At 40.2% G+C, this 25241-nt stretch overlaps 1 protein-coding gene across 9 annotated transcripts in view; it reads right to left on the minus strand.

Moving 5' to 3' along the window:
* Window positions 1–25241, minus strand: part of ITGB6 (integrin subunit beta 6) — a 128801-nt gene that overhangs the window by 17070 nt on the left and 86490 nt on the right. For all 9 annotated transcript variants that reach the window (XM_041722844.1, XM_041722845.1, XM_041722843.1 and 6 more), the window contains 5 exons: window positions 16259–16348; window positions 10396–10530; window positions 9761–10178; window positions 4442–4664; window positions 1681–1778 (listed from right to left, as the gene is read on the minus strand). In XM_041722844.1, coding sequence (XP_041578778.1) covers window positions 1681–1778; window positions 4442–4664; window positions 9761–10178; window positions 10396–10530; window positions 16259–16348 — 964 coding nt within the window. The remainder of the gene's footprint in view (window positions 1–1680; window positions 1779–4441; window positions 4665–9760; window positions 10179–10395; window positions 10531–16258; window positions 16349–25241) is intronic.

A 25241-nucleotide genomic window follows, 5' to 3' on the forward strand; every position in this document is an offset into this window, starting at 1 on the left:
CTAAGTGGGTGAGTAACTTGAAATAGAACTTGTAGAAAGTGTCATTAGAAAAGTGACTTTTTAATTCCTAGGCTGACAAATATATTTTTTCTCTCAAATTCAACAAAGGTTAGTCCTTTAAATGGTATTAGAAATCCAGTTATTATTGTGTTTCTGAGTTAGAAATGGTTGTATTCCCCTATTTTGAAGATAATTTACCCAATTACACAAAAAGAAAAATGCAAATGTTTAAAAAATATTGCTCTCAAATCCAAGCATTTATGATAATCTACTTAGAAAACTGTGTATTTAAATATAGTAACTCTCTGTTCATGACTGACATGTTTCCAAGGTTTACTCCTTTTCCCCCCACAGCACATTAGATTTCCTATGCTGCCTCTGAATGGAGTTCTAGTAATTTGCAGGGCATTTTCTGCAATTTTTAGCCATTTCTTAGAAACGCTTGGTAAATATCTCAACTGTTTGCCGTGAAATGAAGCTTGAGGATATGCCTTGACTTTGAACTAGTTACTAATGTGGAATAGTCCACAGATGCTACTTTCCTTAGTGCTTTTACCGCATTCTACTTTCAGTATTAGTGTAAGGTACACACCATCTTGTCCACTTTATGTTATTTGGCATATTTATCTTTAGTCACCAGAAAAGTACAGACAAGGGGTTTTACGAGCACTAATCATGCTCCTCCATACGGGGTCATTCAACTGTGCACAGTCAGAAATCTCAATTTTGAAACAATGTAGGTAATTTTCAAAACAATATAAATGCCACTAACTTATTCCACTTCAGAAATGGATTAATTTCTCTATTCTATTTGTTTCTTCAAGATACATATCCTAGAGTGTCATAAATTGTCTTAGTTATTGCTCTTTGCCTGAGATACATCTTGGTCACGTCTCTAATGCATGTGGAGCAGCAATTGCACCTAAGCAGCATGAGAATGCAGAATTTAGGATGATGGAAAGACAAATCCCCCTAGATCATCCCTTTAGGAGGAGTTAGTCATCTTCTTCACAAAGTACTTTTTAAGTGGTCTTCCCAGCTAAAATACAACCTATTTAAATATTTGAGATGACATTTGTCATTAAAAAGAATCTGATTTTAAGTAATTAAATTTTAAAATGACAGGTGAAAGAACACAAGAGCAGAATTTGCTTAGCAGTTAAAGGTAACAAGTCCTTCTTGTATTTGGGGAGTGAGCAACAGGGAATTAAGGGGGTCGTGTAATACCCGTGTTTGAAAAGTTGGGAGTAAAAGCATATGAAGAGGAGTGGAGGGAGGGCTCCTCTCAGGAAACCCATATTACACTTCACCTTGTCCTATCCTGAAATAAGCCAACCAGATAATAGAGGATGATTTTAGGTTTAGGGGTTAACATTTAGCTATCTTAAAATTTTTCTTCTTTTCTAATTTTAAAAAATAGCATTCTGGAGTTCTCTGTAATTGTACTTTTAAGCAAAGGTGAACTTGCCAACAGAGCTGAAGTCAAATAGAATAGCTATGACTTTAAATTGCTTGTATCCCAAATCATCATGTTTTTAGCCTTACATCCCTTCATAAAAACTAACGTTGAACTAATGCCCTGGTTCAAATGAGGTCGAGCTACTGAAAAACCCTTCACAGCGTTTCTGCCTCTCAGGAGCAATGTAAAGGAAAAGAAAGCTTAATAAGACAAAGTATAACCTTCTGCTTCACTGATGGTCGCACCAGCTAGTTTGCATTTGTCAACACATTCTTCTCGGGCCTGGCCTTCTGCAGACAGGTGGCATTCAATGCAGCTCCTGTAAACATTATTCAGTAGAGTTTATCAGTTCGTGTTGGTGGAAAACAGATACGCAGCTGGGATATTGCTCTAATGCTTACTGTGATTCATGCTATAGGAGTGTCTCATAGAGGACATTGCCTTTTGTTGCTTTCAGGAAGATATTTGGGTGATGTTCAAGAGGAAATTGCTTCATTCTGATTCCATTTAGTAATCAGTGTTTTGTGAGCCTGTCTTGATAATAACTACTATCCTCATTTATTTATAATGATTGCTTCTGGTTGGTTAAGTGACAAAAAAAAAAAAAAAAAACAAAAAAAAACAAAAAAAACCCAACATCAAGACACACTTATTTTGGTATTTGATTTAGGTTTTTGGTTTTTACATTTTTGTAAGAAAGGTTTATGTTCTAAAATATGATTAGTGACTAAACAAAGTTTGAATATCTTAACAGAAATGGTCTGTAGTTTAACAAGAATTCCAAGACTTCATACATGTCATAAATGACTATTCAAGATTCACTGGTCTGTGATTATTTTGAATGAATCTAACCCTTTTAGGGGTATTTTCAAAAGCTGAGGTTACAGCTTGGATCCTCATTAATGCAGGCTTTTTAATAAACGATCACTACTTACAGAAAAGTGTATTTCTAAGAACATAGCCCTGGAATTAAGCTTCTCTAATGATGTCTATACAGCAAAGTAAAACTCAGACTCTAAATTAATCTTGTGCTGAAAAATCACTTTACAATCAGATTCTGTTTGGAGTAACCCAAAACAGCAAAAGTTTTCTTACACATCATCCTGCCTCTCTCTTCCCCAGGCCACACAAATGTATACTCTTTAAAGTTCTGAAAACTTTCTTTCCACACTTGGGCCCCAGGCCTCCCCCAGTCTCAGCTGAAACTGCACTGCCCTAGGCAAGCCTTCCCTAACCCTTACGGGTTAGTTCTCTTGGGATTGCAGAGAAAGTCTCTGCATTCCTTTGTAGGAAGGGCTGAGGAGGAGTAATATATGTGGGAGTGGGGATAGAAATCTTGTCTGGAAATTGCCTTCGCATTGCAAGTATATTGCATTTATCTAGGTTATATATTTACTTAGAGTGGCTTTGCAGGGGGCTGCTGGACACTGTGGAAACCCTCAAAACCTCTACCTCTTTGTGCATCTGACTGATGTCTGCCCATGCTAGTGTGGTAGCCCTGCCATATAATTCCACAGCACCCTCTGGATCTCTTACGGTAACTGTCAGCTCAGATACCGTTATAATTACTTTAAATGATGTCTGTCTTTCCCACTAGATTCTTAGCACCTGTGATGGCAGGAACTGTAACTGTTTTGGTCATCACTATATGCCCTTGGCCTACCATGATTTCTAGTGAACAGTACGTACTTAACACCCATTTGATAAATGAATGTATGAATGAATAAATGGAAGAATGGAGGGATCCCTGGGTGGCGCAGCGGTTTGGCGCCTGCCTTTGGCCCAGGGCGCGATCCTGGAGACCCGGGATCGAATCCCACGTCGGGCTCCCGGTGCATGGAGCCTGCTTCTCCCTCTGCCTGTGTCTCTGCCTCTCTCTCTCTCTCTCTGTGACTATCATAAATAAATAAAAATTAAAAAAAAAATGGAAGAATGGACTCATCTCAGAGCTAACATAAACACCAAAGAGATGAACCGATTCCTCAAATTCAAACTACCTTGGTTGTTAACTTCATATTTTATAAACCAGATTTAAATTCCATCAAATTTACGAGAAGATTAAATAGATAAATAATGGAAGAAACATCCTGACAGGACATTTTACATTTAATTCCGTTCAAATAGGTCTAACCGTGTCCCCACACTTTTCTTGCTATATGTCCAGGCACAGTGACAGAAAAGTTTTGACCCCTGAAAGGTGAGGAACCACTGGGTGAATATTGATTCTCTTACTTTGTTTACACAGGAAATGCAAATGTCACCATGTTGGGTATAGAGTCAATGAAACTACAGACTGCTTGAGCATGCTTGTCCCGTAATACTTGATATACTGCAATGTCATAACACAGCTCATTTGGAGACTTGCTTCATTTGACCTAGAAACGTTGCCCCACTTCCATGAAGAAGTTAGCTACCAGCCAAAGAAATAGTTTTTTACTGGAAAACAAAGGAAAGTTTTGTTGCTGTTATTGTTCATGTGGTATAAAAGAAAACACAACACACAATAGCTGTGTAAAATGACAACCAAAGAGAGGTGCCAAAGAGCACCAGTGGTAAAGAAGTGGGAAGAAATGGAAAGTCAAGATCTCCTTTCTGCCTTTTTGCCTCCGTGAGGCTATAGATAGGAGTGAATCAGCAAGGTCAGGCTATAAACTTCTCAATAAGAAAGAAGCTCATCTGTTTCCCCTGAAAAGGCACCAAATGTGGGTGTCATCAGTCTACCTCCAGGGCATTCCTTATGTGCGGCTGCTATTGTAAGTGAAAGGCCATCTGATGTTATCAGTGTGGGACCTCAGCTCAGCTTCCCCAGGCTTGTCTCCAGCAGAAATGTGACATTGTGGTCCGGGATAATCAGGACAAAGAGGCAAGTGAGACACTGCTGACGATCACAGGTGGGTTTGTGTATATGGGGGGGGATGGTCAGAGAACAAACCCACCTAAAGCGATATGTGCCGCTGTGCCCCAGGGAAGTTGTGACATTACCGTTTAGAGTTACAGGGATCCCCACAGGTAGGACAACGTTCACAGGTCGGGCCGGAGGCTCCGGGGTTCGTGCAAACACACTTGCCACAGACGCAGTCCCCTCGCCCGCTGCAGAGCACCCCGTCCTCCGAGCCGCAGGAGTCGGTGCTGGTGGTGCAGTTGCAGTACTCGCCCGCCCAGCCGGGCCTGCACACGCATTCCCCGCAGTCACACACGCCGTTATCTGTAAAACAAACAGATAAATGAATGTATGAATGAATGTATGATGCTTAGGTCCCTGATGCTTAGGGCCGCAGCCACTTCAGATGCAGGTGGGGGGCTGCTTTTCTCTTTGCTTTTAAATACCATCAGAAAGACTGAAGAAGAAAAATGAGAAAAAAAAGTGAACGTGTGAGGAGGAGCAGTGAGTGTAGATATATTTTATGGAAAAACTTTGCTAAGTGTGCATATTTATTGATCTGGTCTCTCTCTCTCTCTGTCTCTTTTGATCTGGTCTCTTAACTGAAGACCAATATGATTACCTGATGTTATATCAGAGACAACTCATAGCCAGATGAAATGAGATAATCCAGAAGCCTATAATAGCAACTTGTGTGTGTGTGTGTGTGTGTGTGATTCTGTGTCTGTGTGTGTATTTAAATTGTTTTCACAATTTTTTTTGCTTTTAATTAAGGTGTCATAAGATAGAGATGCAACGCAGACCTGGGTAATGCCCCACCTCTACATCATTCAAGCTGAGTGATCATAAAAGCCTCATCTATCAAATAGAGGGAATAAAATCTTACAGTCGCTGTGGTCGGATGAGATTATGTGTAAATCTTCTAGCTTTGCATTCACCAATTAGATGTCCTACAGGCATATAGTGAGTGCTCAACAAATTCATTTATTTAAGAAACTTTAATTGAGCATATATCATGTGCTGAGGATTGCAGTAGGCATGCAGATACAAAATTAAATAAGGTCACTGAGCTTATAGTCTAGAGTAGGAGACAAGCAAATAAACACTGCCAGTAATAAATACACCACAATGTGATAAGCGTTATGCACACAGAGGGAGAGTTTCTAAATTAGACCAGAGATTTGGGGATGTTTCCAGAGGAGATGAAGCTTGAGCTGAATTTGGACAATACAGAGAGAAGGCACAAGAGGGCTACATGCATTTTAAGCCAAGAAAAAAAGCATAGGTAAATGACAGAAGTGCGTGATCGTGTAACCTCCTTAACACCCACAGTAGTTTCATATAGATAGAGCTAAAGGTGCAGATGAGCTGTGGCAGGAGCGCAGAATGGCGAGGGCGGGGTTGGAAAGGTCAACAGAAAGTCAGAAATCACATCATGAAAAGCGTTATGGGCTAAAGAAAGAACCGTTATCCTGAAAGTTATGGAATTTTAAGTAGAGACTTGAACAAATAGATACGTGTCTAGAAATATCCTGTCATCGGTAGAGAAGGTCAAACTAGAGACAGGAGAACTGGTTAGGAGGTTGCTGTAGCAAACGAGGCAAGGAGATCTGAGGTCCTGAACAGCGGCCAGTGGGAAGGAGAGGAAAGGGGTACAGTTCAGGGGATGAATATTCCGGGAGGGATATGATTGCTGGGGGGGGGTGGGGGGTGGGCCTGGGCTGCTCGGTGGACGGTGCAGCTTGTCACTGACCAGGGATGGAAGCTCTCAGCTCATGCTCACTGACTTAGCCCCAGTGCCTGGCACAGAGTAGGGCTTAATTGTTGAACGAATAGATTGTTCTGAAGCAGAGGAAGAAGAGCAGCTTTGGGTGGGGGAGATAACGAGTTCATTTTTGGCTCCATTGAGTTTTCAGGGGCCTCTGGGACATCTTAGTAGGCAGATATATATATATATACATAGTCCAGAAGGAGAGACAGTGAGGTTTGAGGTTTGGATCCATCAGAGAGAGATGGCAGGCAAAGCTGTTGTGGGTCGAGTCACGTAGAGGAAGCAGAGTGAGAAAAGCTCCAAAGAGCATCAGCACTTAAAATATGATCAGAGAAGGGGGCCTGGGTGGCTCAGTTGGCTAAGCGTCTGCCTCCAGCTCAGATCATGATCCTAGGGTCCTGGGATCGAGCCCCATATCAGGCTCCCTACTTAGCAGTCTGCTTCTCCCTCTCCTCCTGCTCATGCTTTCTCTCTTTCTCTGTCTCTCTCAAATAAATAACTCTTAAAGAAATGTGAAAAAAAGAATCTTACCAGGGAGACTGAGAGGTAGGAGAGCAAAGCTGCAGAAGCCTAGGGCAGAGGCAGCTTGAAGGAGGCAGCGCCTGGAAACTTGCTGCAGACATATCTCATCTAACTTATCCTCTAAAATACAATTGCTTTTTGTTTCTTCCTCAGCAGAAAGGGAAACTTATTCTCATGATAGGGATAGACTTCTATATTGAAGTTTATTCAGAAAAATTAATATGATTTATAAATATTGTCAAGTGAAATGTGCATTTCCTTTGAGAATGCCCAAGTGTATCACTGCATGTAAGAATTACTTGGCAGAAATTTAGAAAACTCTTTCAAGAGCTCCTGTCAGAATTTAGCAACCCTTCTTTCTGCAGGCTTTCCAGAACCATCCACCGTATCACCGCTAATTGATATTCACAAGTAACCAATTATAAAGTACCTGTTCATAAAACCACAACCACAAAAACAACAATAAAACCTTCAAAACGGCTTCATGTAGAAGCAAGATGATAACCAAAGATCAAGAAAAAATTGTCAGGCTCTTTTCAAAGGGATAGATCTTTCTGGAATGCCATTGACTGATAAGTATAAGTGTATAATGGCAGAAAGTATTTTCTGTAATGTCATTTGCCTGTTAGTTTCCCGTCTCTTAGAATCAAAATATAAAAGACTAATGGAATTTGGGCAAGGGAATAAATCAATGGAGCCCTATATCTGTGAGTACTTACAGATGGATGAAAGAAGGTACATGAAAAAGAACATTGTGGTAATAGCCCTTCAGAGAAGTGGCACATTGCAGAGCGAATTAGCTGTAAAATAAGTGAGATCTGAATGAGAAGGGAAGCTGTAGAATATTCTGGCCTCTGTTGCAAACAACAGAGTGTCTGTTCACAAGGCCAGGGACAGTTTTTATCCTTGCACTAAGCAGGATGCCAGGCACATAGTGGGAACTCCAGAACTTTTAGTTAAATTTGGATAATAATACTTTTAGTTAAATTTGAATAATAATACTTGTTATACTTTTAAAACTTTTTTTTAAAGTAGGCCCTACCCCCAGTGTGGAGCCCAACTCGGGGTATGAACTCATGACCCTGAGATCAAGACCTGTGCTGAGATCAAGAGTCAGATGTTGAACTAACGGAGTCACCCAGGTTCCCCTTTATACCCTTTCTTTTTCTTTTTTTCCTTTATACCCTTTCAAAGAGAAAGTTACTAATAACACAGTGACATCCTTTGCGATGTTGCTACAAACAAAATAGCTTTTGAGAAACAGTAATGATTGAGAATTGTAAAGTACCCTCAAATATGAAGGAGGTTGGCATTAGTGAAGTTTTCTGAGTCCAACTGAAGAAATAACTGTGTTTTCTAAATAGAATCTCTCTAGGGATCACTGTATCTGATACAAAGAGAGGCCCTATTGTCAGACCTTCCAAACTACAATGCACAGATCAAGTCAACTCTTTTTGAGTTCGTTTCCTTTTGTGTGCATGGTACCAAATAAAGCGAAAGACCATCCACAAACCAGAAGAACTGTGCTGCTGAGCACAGTTCAGCAATTTACACTGCTCCAGAATTCTTTGATCTAAGATTTATTTATTTATTTATTTATTTATTTATTTATTTATTTATTTGATCTAAGATTTAAAGGGTGAAATATCGGTGAGGTTGGATCGCTATCATAGTATGTTAGATTACAGGTAGAATTTTTCTGAAAGGTAATTTCAAATGTTTTGAGCACATACTTTGCTAAAACATTTCTATTAGAGGTTCAATCTGGGGATCTGCCAAGCGTATTCTTTTCTAGACATGGTGACAGCCTCTGGCTTCAGGCTGTGTCCCGCCTACCTCTTACGAGAAGAGAACTGATGTGGGTTTGGAAACACACCCATTAAATAAGGAAATAGACCTCTAAGTGAAAGGGGGAGAGAAACGTGTCTCAATCTGGACAGATCCTAAATTTTCCACTCTGTGGGGAGAAGAAAGAAGGCAGAGGCACCTGTTGGTAGCAAGAGCCGCTGCAAAGAAATGAAATGGAGGTGTGCTTCGAAGGGCCTCACATGGCTTTCAAAGAGCTCGGAATTCTCTGAGGCTTCTCTTCTCAGGCCTTTTTTCCTGAAAATCAGTCTCTTTTATATGTTCCTGACACTGGGGTTTGAAAACATAACTTTCTTAGTTTTCTTTAAAGATAATGGCTTTCTGTTTTGAAAAGCTGTCTGGTCACACACTGAGAAAAAGGGAGACATTGGGAGCTTAAACTCAGCAGTTAGTTAATATTCCAGTTGTAACACAAATTTATATCATTTTAAAGAACATGAATGCATTTGCAATTCTTCTGCAGATAGATCATACCTAAATATATGGATGTATGTCAGAATGATTCTATAGTAGTCACACTATATGCAATATATCCTTAAATTACAGTGATTCTCCATATGCAAAGGATTTTTTTTTATTTTTTGTTTTTTGTTTTGCAAAGGATTTTAAAACATACATTTTTCTGCTTTCTAAACATTTTCTCCATCTTAAAAAATTCCAAGCAATGTTTCATTCTTACCTTTTCCATAGCCTTCATATGTCCTTATTCATCTTTATTATACCTGGTGTCTAATCTAGTATCTGCCACATAATAGGTGTTTAATAAATATTTGTGGGATGAAGGAAGGCCCTGAAAGTTCATTTCGTCTTTCTGTGTCCCTTGTCCTTGGCAATATGCTCCTTAAGCAGCCCAGCTTTTCATTTTTCCAAAGGAACAGGCATTTAAGAGTTGGGTAAGACACCCAGAAGCCTGATGCTGAAAGGTCTGGAGGATAATGGAGTTCAGATTACGTGCAATTTTGTGGAGTCTGGGTAATAACCAAAGAGAAGATATTTCCATTTTTTGCCTACTGAACTCTGAAGGAACTAACAATGGAGATAGAAGTTGCACTGGCAGAGATCTCACCCCAAGAGAACATAAGAGAGAAAATGCAAGAGGAGATCAGTTACCTTAGGTCTAGAGATTAAGCCACTCTCTTGATCAGCAACTATTTATTAAGCACCTACTCTACACAGACAACTGTGGAAGGCACAAAGGAGGCAAAGCCCCCTCTTGATACCCGCCCAGTCACAGCATGAGGTGGATTTAGACAACACCTACCTCCACAGAGCAGCCCTTTGTGCCTCAGGCAGGAGAAGTCGTCACACTGGCAGTAAGGCCCATAAATGTTTCCATAGGGAGACAAGTGGCAGACGCACTGGCCACAGTAGCAGTCCCCTCTTCCACTGCACGAGGGGTGATCTGGGGCCTCCTTGCAGGAATCTGTACTCAGCGTGTCCTCCCCACACTCGCAGCGAGGACCCATGTGGCCAGGGTTGCAGGCACACACCCCACACTGGAAGGACCCGTTCCCATTGTGGCATTTGGAGCTGTTCACCTCCACTTCTTTCTGACAGTCACAGTTGCATTCCGGACTGACAAGTATTTCCAGGGCGTCCCCCAGCCCCACAGGCTTTATGATAATGTGCCTGTTTCTTCTCTCACAGTTCGGTATACTCACAGTCACGTTAAATGAAGCCTGGAAAAAGAAAATACTAATTATCTTCTTCCACCCACCAAAATGCATGGGAAGAAACAAAGTGGCATGGGGATCAGCTTTGCCAAAAGCATTTATTAGGAAATTTTTGAAAATCGCTTTTGAAATTCTTGAAAGGAAAATTCCAGCTTCAGTGCAATAAGATAACTTCTTACTTACCTGAACATATTTTCAGACAATTGATTGACCCTGAACTTACTGTGTCTCCCACCTTCATGTGAGAGCATTTCTTTTGGTGTGGGAAGAGGGCCCTGTTGTTACAGATAGCTGTGAAAGACAGGTTGAGTCCTTCCGTGTCTCCTAACACTTCCAGTTCCACCTCAGACCGCAGTTCCTTCAGTCGGGACATAAAGAGTTAAAAATCACAACCAAAAAATACAATCAGAATAAAGCTGTGAATCATGTTCATTAAACTACAAATGAATAAAATGAAATTGCATTTAAAAAAATCACCATACCATCAATTAAGCAAGAAAGCTAGCAAGACATGCACACGCACACACATGCACACACATGCATGTACATTTACACGTCACATTTTATTGAATCTAGGATGCCATCAATTCTAAAACACACCACTATTTTATGACAATGACATTATAACAAAATATCTCAAGATCATTCTGGGCAACATATGAATCAATCCTGTTAGTCTATCATGGCTTTAAAAATTATTTTATCCATTCTGAGGGATTTGACAAATTCTCCAGCTCTGAGTTGCATTGCTTGGCATATAAAAGGCATTTTTTTGCTTGTATCTCAGTAACAAAATTTATTTAATTACAGTCATTCCTCCGACAATGAATATTTGCTTCACTGATACCAAATTTATACTCTGCTGCTCTGTTTTGGTACCTTTCTGCATATACAACAACTTTTCATTTCAATATCAAATCATAGTGCAAACTTTTTGAAAATATTTGAAAATGGCAATTAGGCTCAACACCCAGCACCAATAGTGTACTTAACAAATTGAGGTGACAACAACATACACACTTATGGCCAATTTCATACATCTGCAGGCCATGAATACTACATTGTGACTTCTACCCAACATTTGTAAGACTCCATTAATCATAAAACATATCCCAATTTAGAGATGTTAAAATGTGGGAGAAACTCTTCCTCAAAATCGATATTGGAATTTATCAAGTACCTATTATACAGTTAGAGTCAGATCTGGGGAATGAGTGCAAAAATTTAGGGTGGGATATGAAGATTAAGAGACTGTGTGCAGGGCATGTAGTGTGCAATTTTTTAAAAAGTAGTTAGAGTAGGATTCAATAAGAAGGTGATGTTTTGAGGAAGTGAAGATTCAGAAAGCATGCAGATATCTGTCAAAAGAGTGTTCCAGAAAAGGGATACGGTCAATGCAAAGGCCCAGAGACAGAAGCATGTCTGGCATGCTCTGGAAACAGAGCAGCAAAGAGGCCAGAGGCTGTACTGGAACAACTCTCTGTTGAAATAATAAGAGGTGAAGTCACAGAGGTAATAGGGTGGAGGAGAACAGATCCGGTAAAGTCCTAGTGGATGGTTTTAAAGAATGTGATATTTACTTTATGTAAAATGAGAAAACAATTAGGGTTATTTATAGAAGAGTGATATGACTTTACTTAATATTTTTAAAGGAAAATTCTAGTTTTTTGTTTTTTTTAAAACAGAATGTAGGAAACCAAAGGTAGAAATGAGAAATAGCATTTAGGAGGCTTTTGCAGTCAGTCAGGTGAGTGAAGATGGTGGAGCCAACCAGGATGAAGGCAGTGGAGGAAGTATCTGGATCAAATTCTAAATAATTTTGAAGATAGAACCAGCAAGACTTTCTGATGGGTTAGATGTACAGAAAAACAGAAAGAGGGGAGTCGAGGATCATTACAGGCTTTTTGACCCTAGCAACATGAAGGATGGAATTACTATCAATTGAGAAGGAGAAATTGATGAAGAATGTTTTAGGAGAGTCCAACGTACGCTCCTGAAATGCCAACTAATTGTATCAACCAACTCCCAGACATCTGCACTTGGATGTCTCCTAGAGAAGTATATTTAGCGTGGTTGCTGGGCGGCATTGAGGCCCTGTCTGAGGTACACGATCATGAATTTAAAGTGACTCTGGGACAGCCCAGGTGGCTCAGTGGTTTAGCGCTGCCTTCAGCCCTGGGCCTGATCCTGGAGTCCCAGGATCGAGTCCTGCATAGGGCTCCCTGCATGGAGCCTGCTTCTCCCTCCACTTGTGTCTCTGCCTCTCTGTCTCTTTGTTTCTCATGAGTAAATAAATAAAATCTTTAAAAAATAAATACATAAATAAATAAAGTGAGTCGGGTTAGCATGATTGTATGTTTTTCCTTTTCCAGTTCAGCTGTGCAGGACGAATGGACAGTTGGGTTTAACCAGGATCATGATTGGCCAAGCAACCTTAGTGGAGCCACAAGGGGCATGGGAGCTGAGGCTGTGTCTACAGAGTGATCCTAATGGTTGAATTTAAGCTGGGGACCCCGGCAAAGAGGACACCAAGGGGATGAGGAACTGCAAAGAGAGGATAGGATCACTTGAATAAAAGAAGAGAAGGAGAGAGAGGGTAGAACCAATTAGTTGGAGATCCTGATGGGTTGGAAGAAATGCTAGGGGAACCAGCAGAATGAGCTGAAAAGGCAGGAGGTGGTGATCAGGGAATGGGTTTCAGAAAGCTGAGATTATAGAGGAGTCTATTAGCAATGACAAAGTTTAAGGTATGACAGAAAAAAGGGGAACAAGATCATTTTAGAAGCAGAGTTCAAGGAAGAGGCCAGGGTACAGGAAGGAATATGTGCAGACTTAGACTGAAACCATCAAGAGTTAAAGCAGGAGTAATATTAGAGACAGTGGCATGGTGAGTCAGGAGCAAAAGGGGAAGTGAGGGATATGACCTGCAAGCCGGTAAATTTGAAATTAGGAATAGTGGGTGACATAATCTGACCAAAATAAGGGAAATCTCAGCATTGGTATAATTAGAACATCATATTGCAGATTTTGCCAGGAACATTTTAATGTGAATTTCCCAAAGAAAGGACATAAATGTATATTTGTATATTTCATCAAATCATTCACTCATTTACTGAGCGTCTACTATGAACCAGGCAAAACGAAACAAACCCAGTCACTTCCCTTCTGGAGCTTAAATGCTAATAGTGGGGAGCTTACCCTTGGGAGCAATGACATTTCAGCAGCTTTTATTACATGTTTAAGGAAGGAAGAAAATTAGTGAATGATGTTCAAATGAATGCACATCTGGTATTTAATAAGGGTTTTTATGCCAGGACACCTGGCTGGCTCAGTGGATGAGCATATGCCTTCAGCTCTGGGCATGATCCCGGGGTTCTGGGATCGAGTCTGGCATCACGCTCCCCATGGGGAGCCTGCTTCTCTCTCTGCCTCTCTCTGTGTGTCTTTCATGAACAAATAAATTAAAATTTAAAAATCTCTAAAAAACATAAGGGTTTTTAATGTCAATGTCAATATGGTCCTGTAAAATACTGAGCTGAAGTTCATGGTCACTAATCATAAACACAAATTGTCTACCCCTACCCCACTAGAAGTTAGTCAGAAGTGTTTTATCTTTCCCTCAATCACTTTCCTTTTTATCTTTTTACAGACTAGAAAGAAATCCAGTCAATGGACCACCATCTTTTATTTTATTTTTTGTTTATTTTATTTTTATGGTGGGGAGGGGCAGAGGGAGAGAGAGAATCCCAAGCAGGCTCCACACCCAGTGCAAAGCCAGATGCGGGGCTTAACCTCACAATCCCAAGATCATGACTTGAGCTGAGATCAAGAGTTGGACTCTTCACTGACTGAGCCACCCAGGTGCCCCTGGGTCCCCATATTTTTAAAGTCCTTTTAGAATATATTTAAAAATAACAGAACAGAAAAATAATGTGAACGAGTGCCAAGATCTATTACACACTTCATTCAGTGAATTGTGACATTATAATAATAACTCCAGAGCAAGATTATATAGTATAAGAATAATAGACACTTCTTTGTATTTTTGGACAGTAAACTAAGAACGTGAGATTCACTTCAAATGTTTGATGCCTTGATTCTACTACCCTGGAAATTATGTGAGTGATTGGAGATCACAAAGTGATGGAGTATCTGGGTGGCTCAGTGTTTGGGTTTCAGCCTTCGGCTGAGGGCGTGATCCCGGGGTCCTGAGATTGAGTCCTGCATTGGGCTCCCCATAGGGAGCCTGCTTCTCCCTCTGCCTGTGTCTCTGCCTCTCTCTCTCTCTCTGTGTGTGTCTCTCATGAATAAATAGATTTAAAAATCTTAAAGAAAAGAAAAGAAAAGAAAAGAAAAGAAAAGAAAAGAAAAGAACCAGAAACCCTGACAGAGCGAGCAGGAGCATAGAGGGGGCTGGTCAAAAAAGAGAGAGAAATGTTTTTGACATTTACAGTTTTCTAATTTGCTTAATTCCTTTGAAGATGTTAGTGGCCAATGCTTTTGAGAGTGCTGGGTTAAAGAAAATTGAGTGTGTCCTAATGCAGTGGAGGATTGCTGTGTGATTTTATCTGATTCTCCACATTAAAACTTTAATTACCGCATAAGAGGGAGGATGGTTTTTATAGTATTTTGTTGACAAGCTTTCCTGTCTGGAAGAATTTCAAGCATGAGCTAATGTGGTAGTTAATTTTTGATGTGAGCTAAGAAAACTGAAGTTTCTGAGGATATAAGTTAAAAAACAAAAACAAAACCCTCATCCTGTAGTTTTAATGGACACATCTGTTATTTTCTTCTCTGACGAAATATATTTGAGAAGAATTACCTTGCTTTCCTCCCTTAAGGTGAGTTTCAAAATTGATGGGGTGTTGGCAAAAATCACTGGGGAGATCTTTTCAAATTATGTAGCTCTTTCTTTCCTTAAAGTTCCCCTAAGACATCTGTGAGAGGAATCTGGATACGCCTATTTTTAAAAGCTTCCCAGATGATTCTGAAATGTTGCTCAGTTAAGGAACCCTGGCTCAGTATATGCTAAGTATTGGCAAATAGCGCATATAGGTCATTTATCGGTGATTTTAAAACATCCAAAGTTAGAATTTTATTTATTTTTTATTATGTAACTGCTGTTTAGAACAAATGTTAGAGCTTTACTGCTTTATAAAAATTTACTTTTTTTCATTCCTGTCCTTAATTTAGAGCTTCATTTTCATCTTCGTATGTATGCATCCATGTGGGTATTTTTTTCTTTGTTAAGTTCAGGCAGAAAAGGGAAATGGTACTTAGGAAATAAAATAAAAAATGAGTCAGTAACTGGCCATCTACTGTTGATTAAGTTATGAAATGGGGACAAAGTAAAAGAATATAGCAACCCTATAGCTATGTATTTTATTTTAAGGAAGGAATGCTGTCCTCAGGTACTAATTTACAAAGTCAAGGCAAAAAAAATTATGTCTCTCTCTCTTTCCCTCTCCTCTCTCTTTCTCTCTCTCTCTCTCTCTCTCTCTCTCTCTATATATATATATATATATATATACATATACATACATATATATATATTTTTAATATATGTAAATATCCATAAAAATGAAAAACTCCTTGGTTCTCAAAAGTAAAGAGTCTACCAAGTGGTGCTTCTGATATGCTTTGGTGTCTTTTTTTTTTCACTTTAAGTTATGAGGTAGCCTCATTAAGCCTGTGGAGTTAGTTCTCCACATGGTTCTGTTACTCCCTGGCATTTTAAACTAAATTTTTTTTTCAGGCAGAGAAGAGGGGAGCTTAATTGTAGCGCTCATTGAGCCTTTGCAATAGAATTGAAATTTTACTGGTGACATTATTATAAAAATAACCTCAACTTTAGATCAGGTTATGATTTTTCTACCTTCTCTCTCACCTTTCAAGAAGAGTATCTGCAAATAAGGAGAACAAAATCTATACTTTGGCTGCATTAATGCAGGGAGATTTTCTTTGGGTAAGTACTCTCTCTACTAACAAATCCAAGTGCATTTAACTGCCTAAAACACATCTTAGTTTTTGAATACCACATAAATGCAACAACAACAACAAAAAAAGCCAACTGTAAAATATCATACTTCGTAAGCAGAGATGATCAGCTGGAGAATGTTCCCAGAGTCCTTCTGAAGTAGCCCTACTGTAGCTCCAGGAATGAGTTTTGCATAATTCTGTAAACAAAATAGAATAAGTCAATCTGCTCCCTGTAATCAAGAAACGGTAATGTGGGTTTCAGTCTGCTGGTTGAGCTCACCTCTATTTAACTGGCTGGGGGAAACAGGATCCTGATAATAAACCAGCGTTTCTCCTGAAACTGTAGCCCTGCCTGGTGCTTGTCCTGCACATAAGTGGGAAGTGGACTGGCCAGAGTTGCCACTGGGAACATCAAGGGTCTGTGGTTGCCTTAGTCTAGAGTTGTGATTTATATCACAACTGCAGTCAAGTCTCAAATAATAACAGCACTTATATACCATCTTCCATTTGCAGAGCATCCTTTGTCCAAAAAATTCTGAGCATACTACCAGGAGCTATCTTCTTTTTTGTCATTTACAAAAACCCAGGTTCTGCATTGGCCCCTCTCTGCCATCAGATTGCTCTGCAAGTCATTCAGCCCAGAAGTCTTAATCGTCCATTGTTTGGTGGAGAAAATGAGTGAGTTATTTGGATGCTTGCTGTTAACCCCCTTTCCTAGTGGTAACGAGCACTCTTTGAGGGATGTCACCATGTACTGGGGTTGATTAGAATTGATTTCCACTCATCACGATGGAGTCGGTCGGAACCTATCTCTAAACCATCTGCATTCTCCACTTATATCCTTTTCTGAGATGTCATTCCCACTTGCGGAAAACTCACATTAGTTCAGCCACACTTCAGGTATCAAGCATGACCAGAGAATGAGGCACTGCAAAGAAGAAAATTTTCCAGACCGCTGAAAATTACCCCTCCCTTAAGTTCTGTGTTTTAAAACTTATTTTCAAATGAAAGGTTTTCTGAAGTGTATGGCACACATCTCTGTCTTCTTAAATAAAGATTCCCAAGCATACTTGGACCTTTTTTCCTGAAGCAGCAGTCATATGTATCAATATTAACTATAGCTTTATTATCATCAAAGACTTCTAAAATCCATGGGTAGAACACACTCATACCAAGCGGACCCCAACTGCTATGCTTTTGTTTCTTTTATTTGTTTTTTAAATAGTTTCTATCTCCTTGTTAAGCTATAAGGTATCACTCACCTACCAATTTTCTCATTAATTCATTTACTGTTGCATTCAATATCTATTAAGCAGGTTTAACATGCTGTGTTATATTAAGAAGAGACTATCACTCTTTTTGGTCAGCTGTGGTCTTCTGAGTTGCTGTGTGTTGAGCAATCAGATGACTGAATTGATTAAAATCGCACATAGAGAAAGAAGTTTTGAGTGAAGAATTTAGCACACCTCCTCTAGTTCAAACATCATGATATCCTGTCTTATTCCCAAGAAGATTTAGGTAGCTTAGAAGGTATACAAAACCAAGTTAGAATTAATAGGAATTATTGATTAAAATCATGATACTAAATAAATAGATCCGGTCAAGGAGAGCCAAGGAGAGGAACAAATGAAGCCAGGGTGACATTAGAACACCAACACATTCTAGGAGGTCTTAGGCACTTGCTAGAGGTGGGCACCTGGGTTAAGCCTAAGGTTTCTACAACTCTTGTATGGGAAAATGGGTGCTGAAAATTGGTGATTTTTGTAACATTCCACTTATTTCAATGTTTGTGATCGTGTTTAAGTTTGAAATTGATGGAAATTTGAACTCTTAAAAATGTCAGTTGTCACTCTGCCTTGACACTGCATTTTATTATTGAAGGGACCATGGACAGTAATCCAGGGTAACATTCCTCCCATTACCCGACGCCCCCCATCACTGTCGGTTGAAGGTGGGCCCCACTATGTTTCCCCAAGTCAGATAGAACTTGTCAAATATGAGGAAGGCACCGGTTCATTGACTTACCTTTTCAAATAAACACATGTCAAAAGAGCCGTGAAGCATGAGACCTGTGGTTAACAGTGAATACTTAAATAGGAACTTGAATTTCACTCAAGTGGAGCTGGAATGTGTGTAAATTTGACTGGTCCCAAAAGAGAAGGCAAAGGGAAACTTAAAAGCTTGACAAAGAAAGGCTTGGATCTTCTCGGAATTTCAAGGCTCTTAGCTTTGCATGAAACTGCTAGCCTTGAAAAATGTCCTGGTTTCTCCAAGGACAGGTATAAAGGGTACTTTCCACCGGCACTAGTTCAAGTGGCCTCTAAATTTTGGGTTAATTCTTGGTTTACACAGCCAAATCCATCTACTTCCTAAAGCATAATTATGACCCTGCATGTGGTATGACATTTGGCATCTGGCTATTAGGACAAGTAGTTTAACATTAATCGCATTTGCTGATTGCTACTAGAGCGAGGGTATAAAGGAGTTGGCAGCTAGTAGCAGTACCCTGTGATAACACTGACAATTGTGTAGAGGAAAACTATTAATTAATTTCTGGATGCTGATTCCTCCCAAAAGCATTGCAAATAATTAACTAAAAACATGGAAATTTGGCTTCCTGATCTAACACTGTAAAAAATTATACTTTAAATCCTGTAGTATTATGATTACTGTAAATATCATGTGTCAAATGCCTTTCTTTCATTACAGCCCTAAAGTGCTATTATAAATTGTCCTGATTAAACATGTTTAATGTTAGAAAAAGGATGGTTTTGCATGCCTGGATGTGATAAATTATAGCACCGTGACTGTAAAAGATAATTCTTGGATAGTAGATATGGTGAACTCTAAAAACACGATGTTTCATGAGCTGATTAGAAATGCCAGCTCCTTGGGCTTGAATTTCTAAGGCTTGAATTCCCTGTTTTCTGCCCATGGATTATCTTAATTATGGATTTTTCTCCTTCTCCTGCCACCATGCCACCCAGGAGTTCCTGAGGTTGCTTTTCTCACTCGTGTTTACAAAGTTGGCTTTTTCTGATTGCCTTAGTTTTCTTAACTTCCTTCATCAACCCTATTTGTTTGCTATGACCCCATCTCAAAAAAGATTTCTTATTCATCCAACAGTCTGTATTTGTTCCTTAGAAATTTCTTGCTAGTCAATGAAGGAAGATAAGAAGTGGACAGGGGATCACTTAGTAGGCAGGCAACATAGGATAGAGAGGAAAGTGCCTGAATTCACACCTGCACTCTGGGCTCCTCTCAGGGTATGTCTCCAAGGTCAGTGTCTCTTGGTGTCTTGCTGCTAGAACCAGCTGTCAGGTGTGTTCTGCTTGGTTGAGGGCAGAAAAACATGCAGGTGCATACCTACCACCCCAGCTATCCATGGACAGACTACTGGTTAGCTTTTTTTTTTTCTTTTTTTTCCAAAAGAGACACAGACTAAGGACCTTGGCAGATACTTGGCTGCTTTTGGTGCTAGAAGGGACATTCCTGATGTGACCTTCATTTTTGCTTTGACTATACTTCCTGTTGGGTTCACTCATCTCCAGGTTCAGTTTCTGGGACATGGTTTAGTATTAACTGTATCCTTACTGGACGTCTTGATTGAGTTTCTGCCCTAAATGGTTACTCTCCTGGATCTTTCTGACCGACTATTGTGACATTCCTGCTGTGGTTTCAAAGACTCTTCACCACTTCTTCACTCAGTAGCCACCATTTTATATAGACCATGCTACTCATGCCCCTCATCAGAGAGTGGAGAAGTTGACTTGCCATATATCTGCTAGCAGCATTTCAGTGAATAATTTGTGTAAAACCAACCTGCTGCTTCTCTTTAGGTTCTATGCTTGCTTAACTCTTTCTGCAAAGCCTCATTAATGTGAAGGGACTTTATGCTCAACACCGTTTATTTCCAATACTATATATTTTTTCCAATATTATATTATTAATCAACATCAGTACTTCTTACTTCTGGTCTTAAAATGCATAACTAAGTGTCTTTTGTTTGCTAAAATACATTCAGTAAAAGTTTGGCTTGTATAGATTGAGAACCTAAGATGTTATATAATATGTCCACAAACATTTTCTCTAATATTTCACATATTTCTCTAATATCTCATATATATGCATATCTATGTATATGTATGTGGGGTCATTACCTTGTATATCTTCAATTAGCAGCTCCTATTAGTCCATTTTTTCTCTTTCAGAAACATTAATGGCAGTATAACACACATGCACAGCATACAGGTAATAAGTATACAGCTCAATGAATATTTAAAAAGTAAACAAGCAAGTGTAATCACACCGAGATGAAGAAACAGAGCATAATCAGCCCCCTGAAACCCTTCCTTGTACTGCTTCCCAGTTATTACCAGACTAAACACTGTTTTGACTTTTATTACTATAGAAGTCAGGAGATACAATGTCATTGCCTTAAGGGTAACAAAAATGTCTTAAGTAGGACACAAAAGCACTACCTATATAAAGGAAAGAGTTGATAAATAGGACTTAATGGTAGGGATTTCTGTTTTGAAATGATGCCTTTAAGAGAGTGAATAGGAGCCCTTGAGTGGGAGAAAATATCTGTAATACATACATCTGATTTGGCACCGGAATACCTAAACAATTCCTACATATCGATAAGGAAAAGACATCTGGAAAAAAAAATGGGTATGCAAGTGGCAAAAGAGTATGGCACAAGTGTTCAACATCATTAATCATTAGAGAAATAGAAATTAAAACCACGACGAGATGCCAGTGTGCACCCACTGGAATGGCTAAAATTTAAAAGAACTGACGATGCTCTCAAGTACTTGCAGGGGGAGTCTACACTGGAACAACTACTTTGGGGAACTGTGGCAGTATCTGCTGATGTTGAACATGAGCCCACCCAATGGTTCACTCCTAGATATAACTGCACAACAGAGACGATCCCACGATGTACGACTGCTCTGAGATAAACAAATGCATAGAGAGGCATTCACTCTTGTCAAGAGGGTGCTTTTGGTAATCAAGATGTCACCTAAATTAAAGAAAGTGCAGATAATTCTTAAAGAGTCTTAGATCTTTCAGGTGTTTGGCCATAAGGTATAATCAATTCTTACGTTGATTCCTTCTATCTCTATTCCATCCTGTTGGGATGGACCCAACGGAGGTATACATTGGCAAACTCCTCAGCACTCACAGCATAGCCTGCCTCATTCTGAATCTCTCTCCATCCCCAGGAGCTGGTTTCAAGACCAGGTCTTCATGAGTCATTCACCAATTCAAGGGGCCTCACAGTGGGATGGAGAGGTCCTCCCAAGCCTCCAGGTCTCTCCATACATCTCCTGCCTTTTGACACTTTTCATCCTCAGAAACCCAAGGCTCCTGGAGTGTCGGTTATTGTGGACATTCTGGGACAGCCTTGGGGAGGTGATGGAAATGCATGGGGTGGAGAGGCCACCTTGCTCTTTAGGTCCTTAGTTCCATATAGTTCTTTGTTTTGGAATGAGCCCACAATGTAGACAGGCCTAAACCTGCCCAGAACTCACCTGTAGCCCACCATCATCTGGAAAAGACTAATTAGAGCTAACGTTTGTTGTACCTGGCAATCTCATCTCTTTCATTCTTCCCACAAGCTCTTTTGTTTGGGGACCATTATTATCTCTGCTTTATTGCCAAGATATTGAGGCCCAGAGAATGTAGTTAGCTTGCCCGCGGTCATCTAGCCTAGAAAGAGCTGGATTCACTGGTCTGCTTTGCTCTAGAACCAGATCTGTGAGCCAGGCCATTGACCGTTAAGTGCCTGGCAATGGCTGTTCTGGTCTGGTGATGTCATTGGTGAGCCTGAGAGAAGTTAACAGGTAAGCCTAAGTTAACTGAGTGTTATTAGTTCCACAGGGCTGCTATAACTAAGTGGCTTAGCCCAACCAAAATTTGTTATATAACAGTTCTGGAGACCAGAAGTCTGACATCAAGGTGTCAACAGGGCATGCTCCTTCTGAAACCCATAGAGGAGAGTCTGTCCTTGCTTGTTCCTAAATTCTGGTGGTTGCCGGCAGTCCTTGGTGTTCCTGGGCTTGGAGATGCATCACTCTAGTCTTTACCTCCATCGTCACATAATGTTCTCTTTTCCGTGTCTCCATGGGTCTCTTCTCTTCTCATAAGCACACCAGTCACATTGGATTAAGGATCCAACCTGCTCAAGTATGACCTTGTCTTAACTAATTACATCTGCAAGGCCCTATTTTTAAATAACGCCATATTCTGAGGCAGGGGTTAGGACTCCAACGTGTCTTTTCTGAGAACACAACTCAACCCCCTACATCCTGCTAGAGTTCTTTTGATTTGCTTAACCCTCAAACTCATAGTTTTAGTTGGAGAAGCAAGTGAGAAGCGAGTACCTTGCATGGTCACAGAGCTAATACATGGTAGAAAAAGGTCTTGACTCCAAAGCTAGTGCTTACTCTGCTCCCTCAGGCCCTTGCTGGGCCAGAAACTAGCACAAATGCCAACTGCCATCAAGGGGGAGGCTCATTAGAAAGTTAGGATAGTAATGCCTTGTATTTATACATAGTGGCTTAGAGACTATAGAACATTTCTTACCTGGAGCAAAAAGAAAGGGAGTGAAAGGGCTGTGGCTATAATCACTTTCAAATGGAAAGGCTGCATCTTGAAAGAAACATAGCAAGTAGCACAAGCATAGAAGCAAAATTTTTTTTTGTCCTGGAGGACTGTATTGTGCCATTTGTCTGGTCAAAGGAAAACAGCTCTTTGCTGGTGATGCCTTGCTTTTGTTGAGCTGTGTGCTTCTCCCAGAGCTAGGCCGGGCTGGGTTTGCTGAAATAAGTCCTCCTTCCGAAGGCAATCAGAAGGCTCTCTTCCCGTGAGGTCTCTCATTCTTGTGGGGTTTTTTATTCTGCTGGTTCTCTTGTTCATTATCGGTAAATGCAGGGCTCCCAGTATTATGCAAAAGTTTACCCCCAGGCTTGACTGTGTTACTAGGACACCAGAGATTCCAAGAAGAATATGTAATTGTTTCTGGCACAAGGTAGCTCATGTCTGTCTCTGGGTTGCATGATATCTGCTTTGCCTTCAGGCCTTCAATTGTCAGCATTCCACAGGCAGGCAGGCAGCAAAGGGAGTGTGCTAATTAGATCAGGTGCTTGATCTCGAAGTCTGCACCAGCAATGACTAGCTAGTCGGCTTCGGAACTTTCGAGCACTACCTGTCTTTCTCTCAGTCTGCCCTGGAATGTAATTATCTTGTCAGCCAAGGAGCTGTAGCACACAGCCGAACGAGTGCTCGGCCGCGGTGACAGAGTGATAAGGGAAGACGAATGGACCCACCGTGCATGACTGTTCTGGGACAAACAAATGCATGGAGAGGCATTGGAGGACGGAGACTTCAAGAACAAAGAGGCTACACTGAGTATTTGTTGCTGAGGAGACTTCAGATTGTCCCTAGCTTTTCGAGAGGGATTGCAGACCTTTGTTGGCAAATGCAAGTCCCAGAGCTTTAGAAAGCGCTTTTGAAATGGGAAGTGATGTTGGGTTCAGGGGCAGCTTATGTGCTTTGCAGACCAAACGGCAGGTAACAAAACTTTGAAAGATGACTAGTAGGAGCACGATGGAGGGGACCAAAAAAATAGAGAGCAAGTATATATTGGAGGACTGCTAAGGAGGTCTGAGCCCCTGCTACCACAAGGGGGGTGGGGGGATCAGTAGCAGCAGCACCATCTAGAAAATTGTGAGAGATGCAAAAACTCATTTTTGATTCTTTGAGGACCTTCCATATGGTTTTTCAAAGTGGCCAAATCGATTTACATTTCCACCAATAGTGCGGGAGGGTTCCCTTCTCTCCATATCCTCACCAGCACTTGTTACTTCTTGTCTTTCTGATGACAGCCATTCCAACAGGTGTGAGGTGATGTATCACTGTAGTTTTGATTTCTTTTTTTTTAAGAATAAATTTATTTTTTATTGGTGTTCAATTTGCCAACATACAGAATAACACCCAGTGCTCATCCCATCAAGTGCCCACCTCAGTGCCTGTCAGTCACCCCCACCACCCGCCCACCTCCCCTTCCACCAGCCCTAGTTCGTTTCCCAGAGTTAGGAGTCTTCCATGTTCTGTCTCCCTCTCTGATATTTCCCACTCATTTTTTCCTCCTTTCCCCTTTATTCCCTTTCACTATTATTTATATTCCCCAAATGAATGAGACCATATAATGTTTGTCCTTCTCCGATTGACTTATTTCACTCAGCACAATACCCTCCAGTTCCATCCACGTCGAAGCAAATGGTGGGTATTTGTCGTTTCTAATGGCTGAGGAATATTCCATTGTATACATAAACCACATCTTCTTTATCCATTCATCTTTTGATGTGGTTTTGATTTCTATTTCCCTGATGATGAGTGAGGTTGAGCATCTTTTCATGTGTCTGTTGGCCGTCTGCATGTTTTCTTTGGAAAAATGTCTATTCCAGGTGGTCTGCCTTTTTTTTTTTTAATTGGATTGTTTAGGGGTTTTTTTGTTTTGTTTTGTTTTGCTATTGACTTGTATGAATTCTTTCTATATTTTGGATATTAATCCCTTATTGCATATAGGGTAGGTTGCCTTTTCATTTTGTTGATGATTTCTTTTTTTGTGCAGCAGCTTTTTAGTTCGAAGTAGTTCCACCTGTTTAGTTTTGCTTTTGTTTGTTGCTTTTGCTTTTGGAGTCAGATCCAAAAATATCACTGCCAGAACCAATGTCAAGGAGCTTACCACCTATGTTTTCTTCCAGGAGTTTTATGGTTTCAGGTGTTACACTCAAGTCTTGAATCCATTTTGAGTTAATTTTTGTGTGTAGTGGAAAACAGTAGCCTCATTTCATTCTTTTGCATGTAGCAGTCCAGTATTCCCAAAATCCTTTATTGAAGAGACCTTCCCTATTGTATATTGTTGCTTCCTTTGTGGTAGATTAATTAACTATATATATATGGGTTTATTTCTACCATATAATACAGCAATTCCACTTCTAGGTGTTTATTAAGGAAAATGAAAACACTAACTCAAAAAGATATATGCACCTTGATGTTTACTATAGGATTATTTATAAT

This window comes from Vulpes lagopus, chromosome 11 (genome assembly GCF_018345385.1).
Source record: "Vulpes lagopus strain Blue_001 chromosome 11, ASM1834538v1, whole genome shotgun sequence".
Lineage (NCBI taxonomy): Eukaryota > Metazoa > Chordata > Mammalia > Carnivora > Canidae > Vulpes > Vulpes lagopus.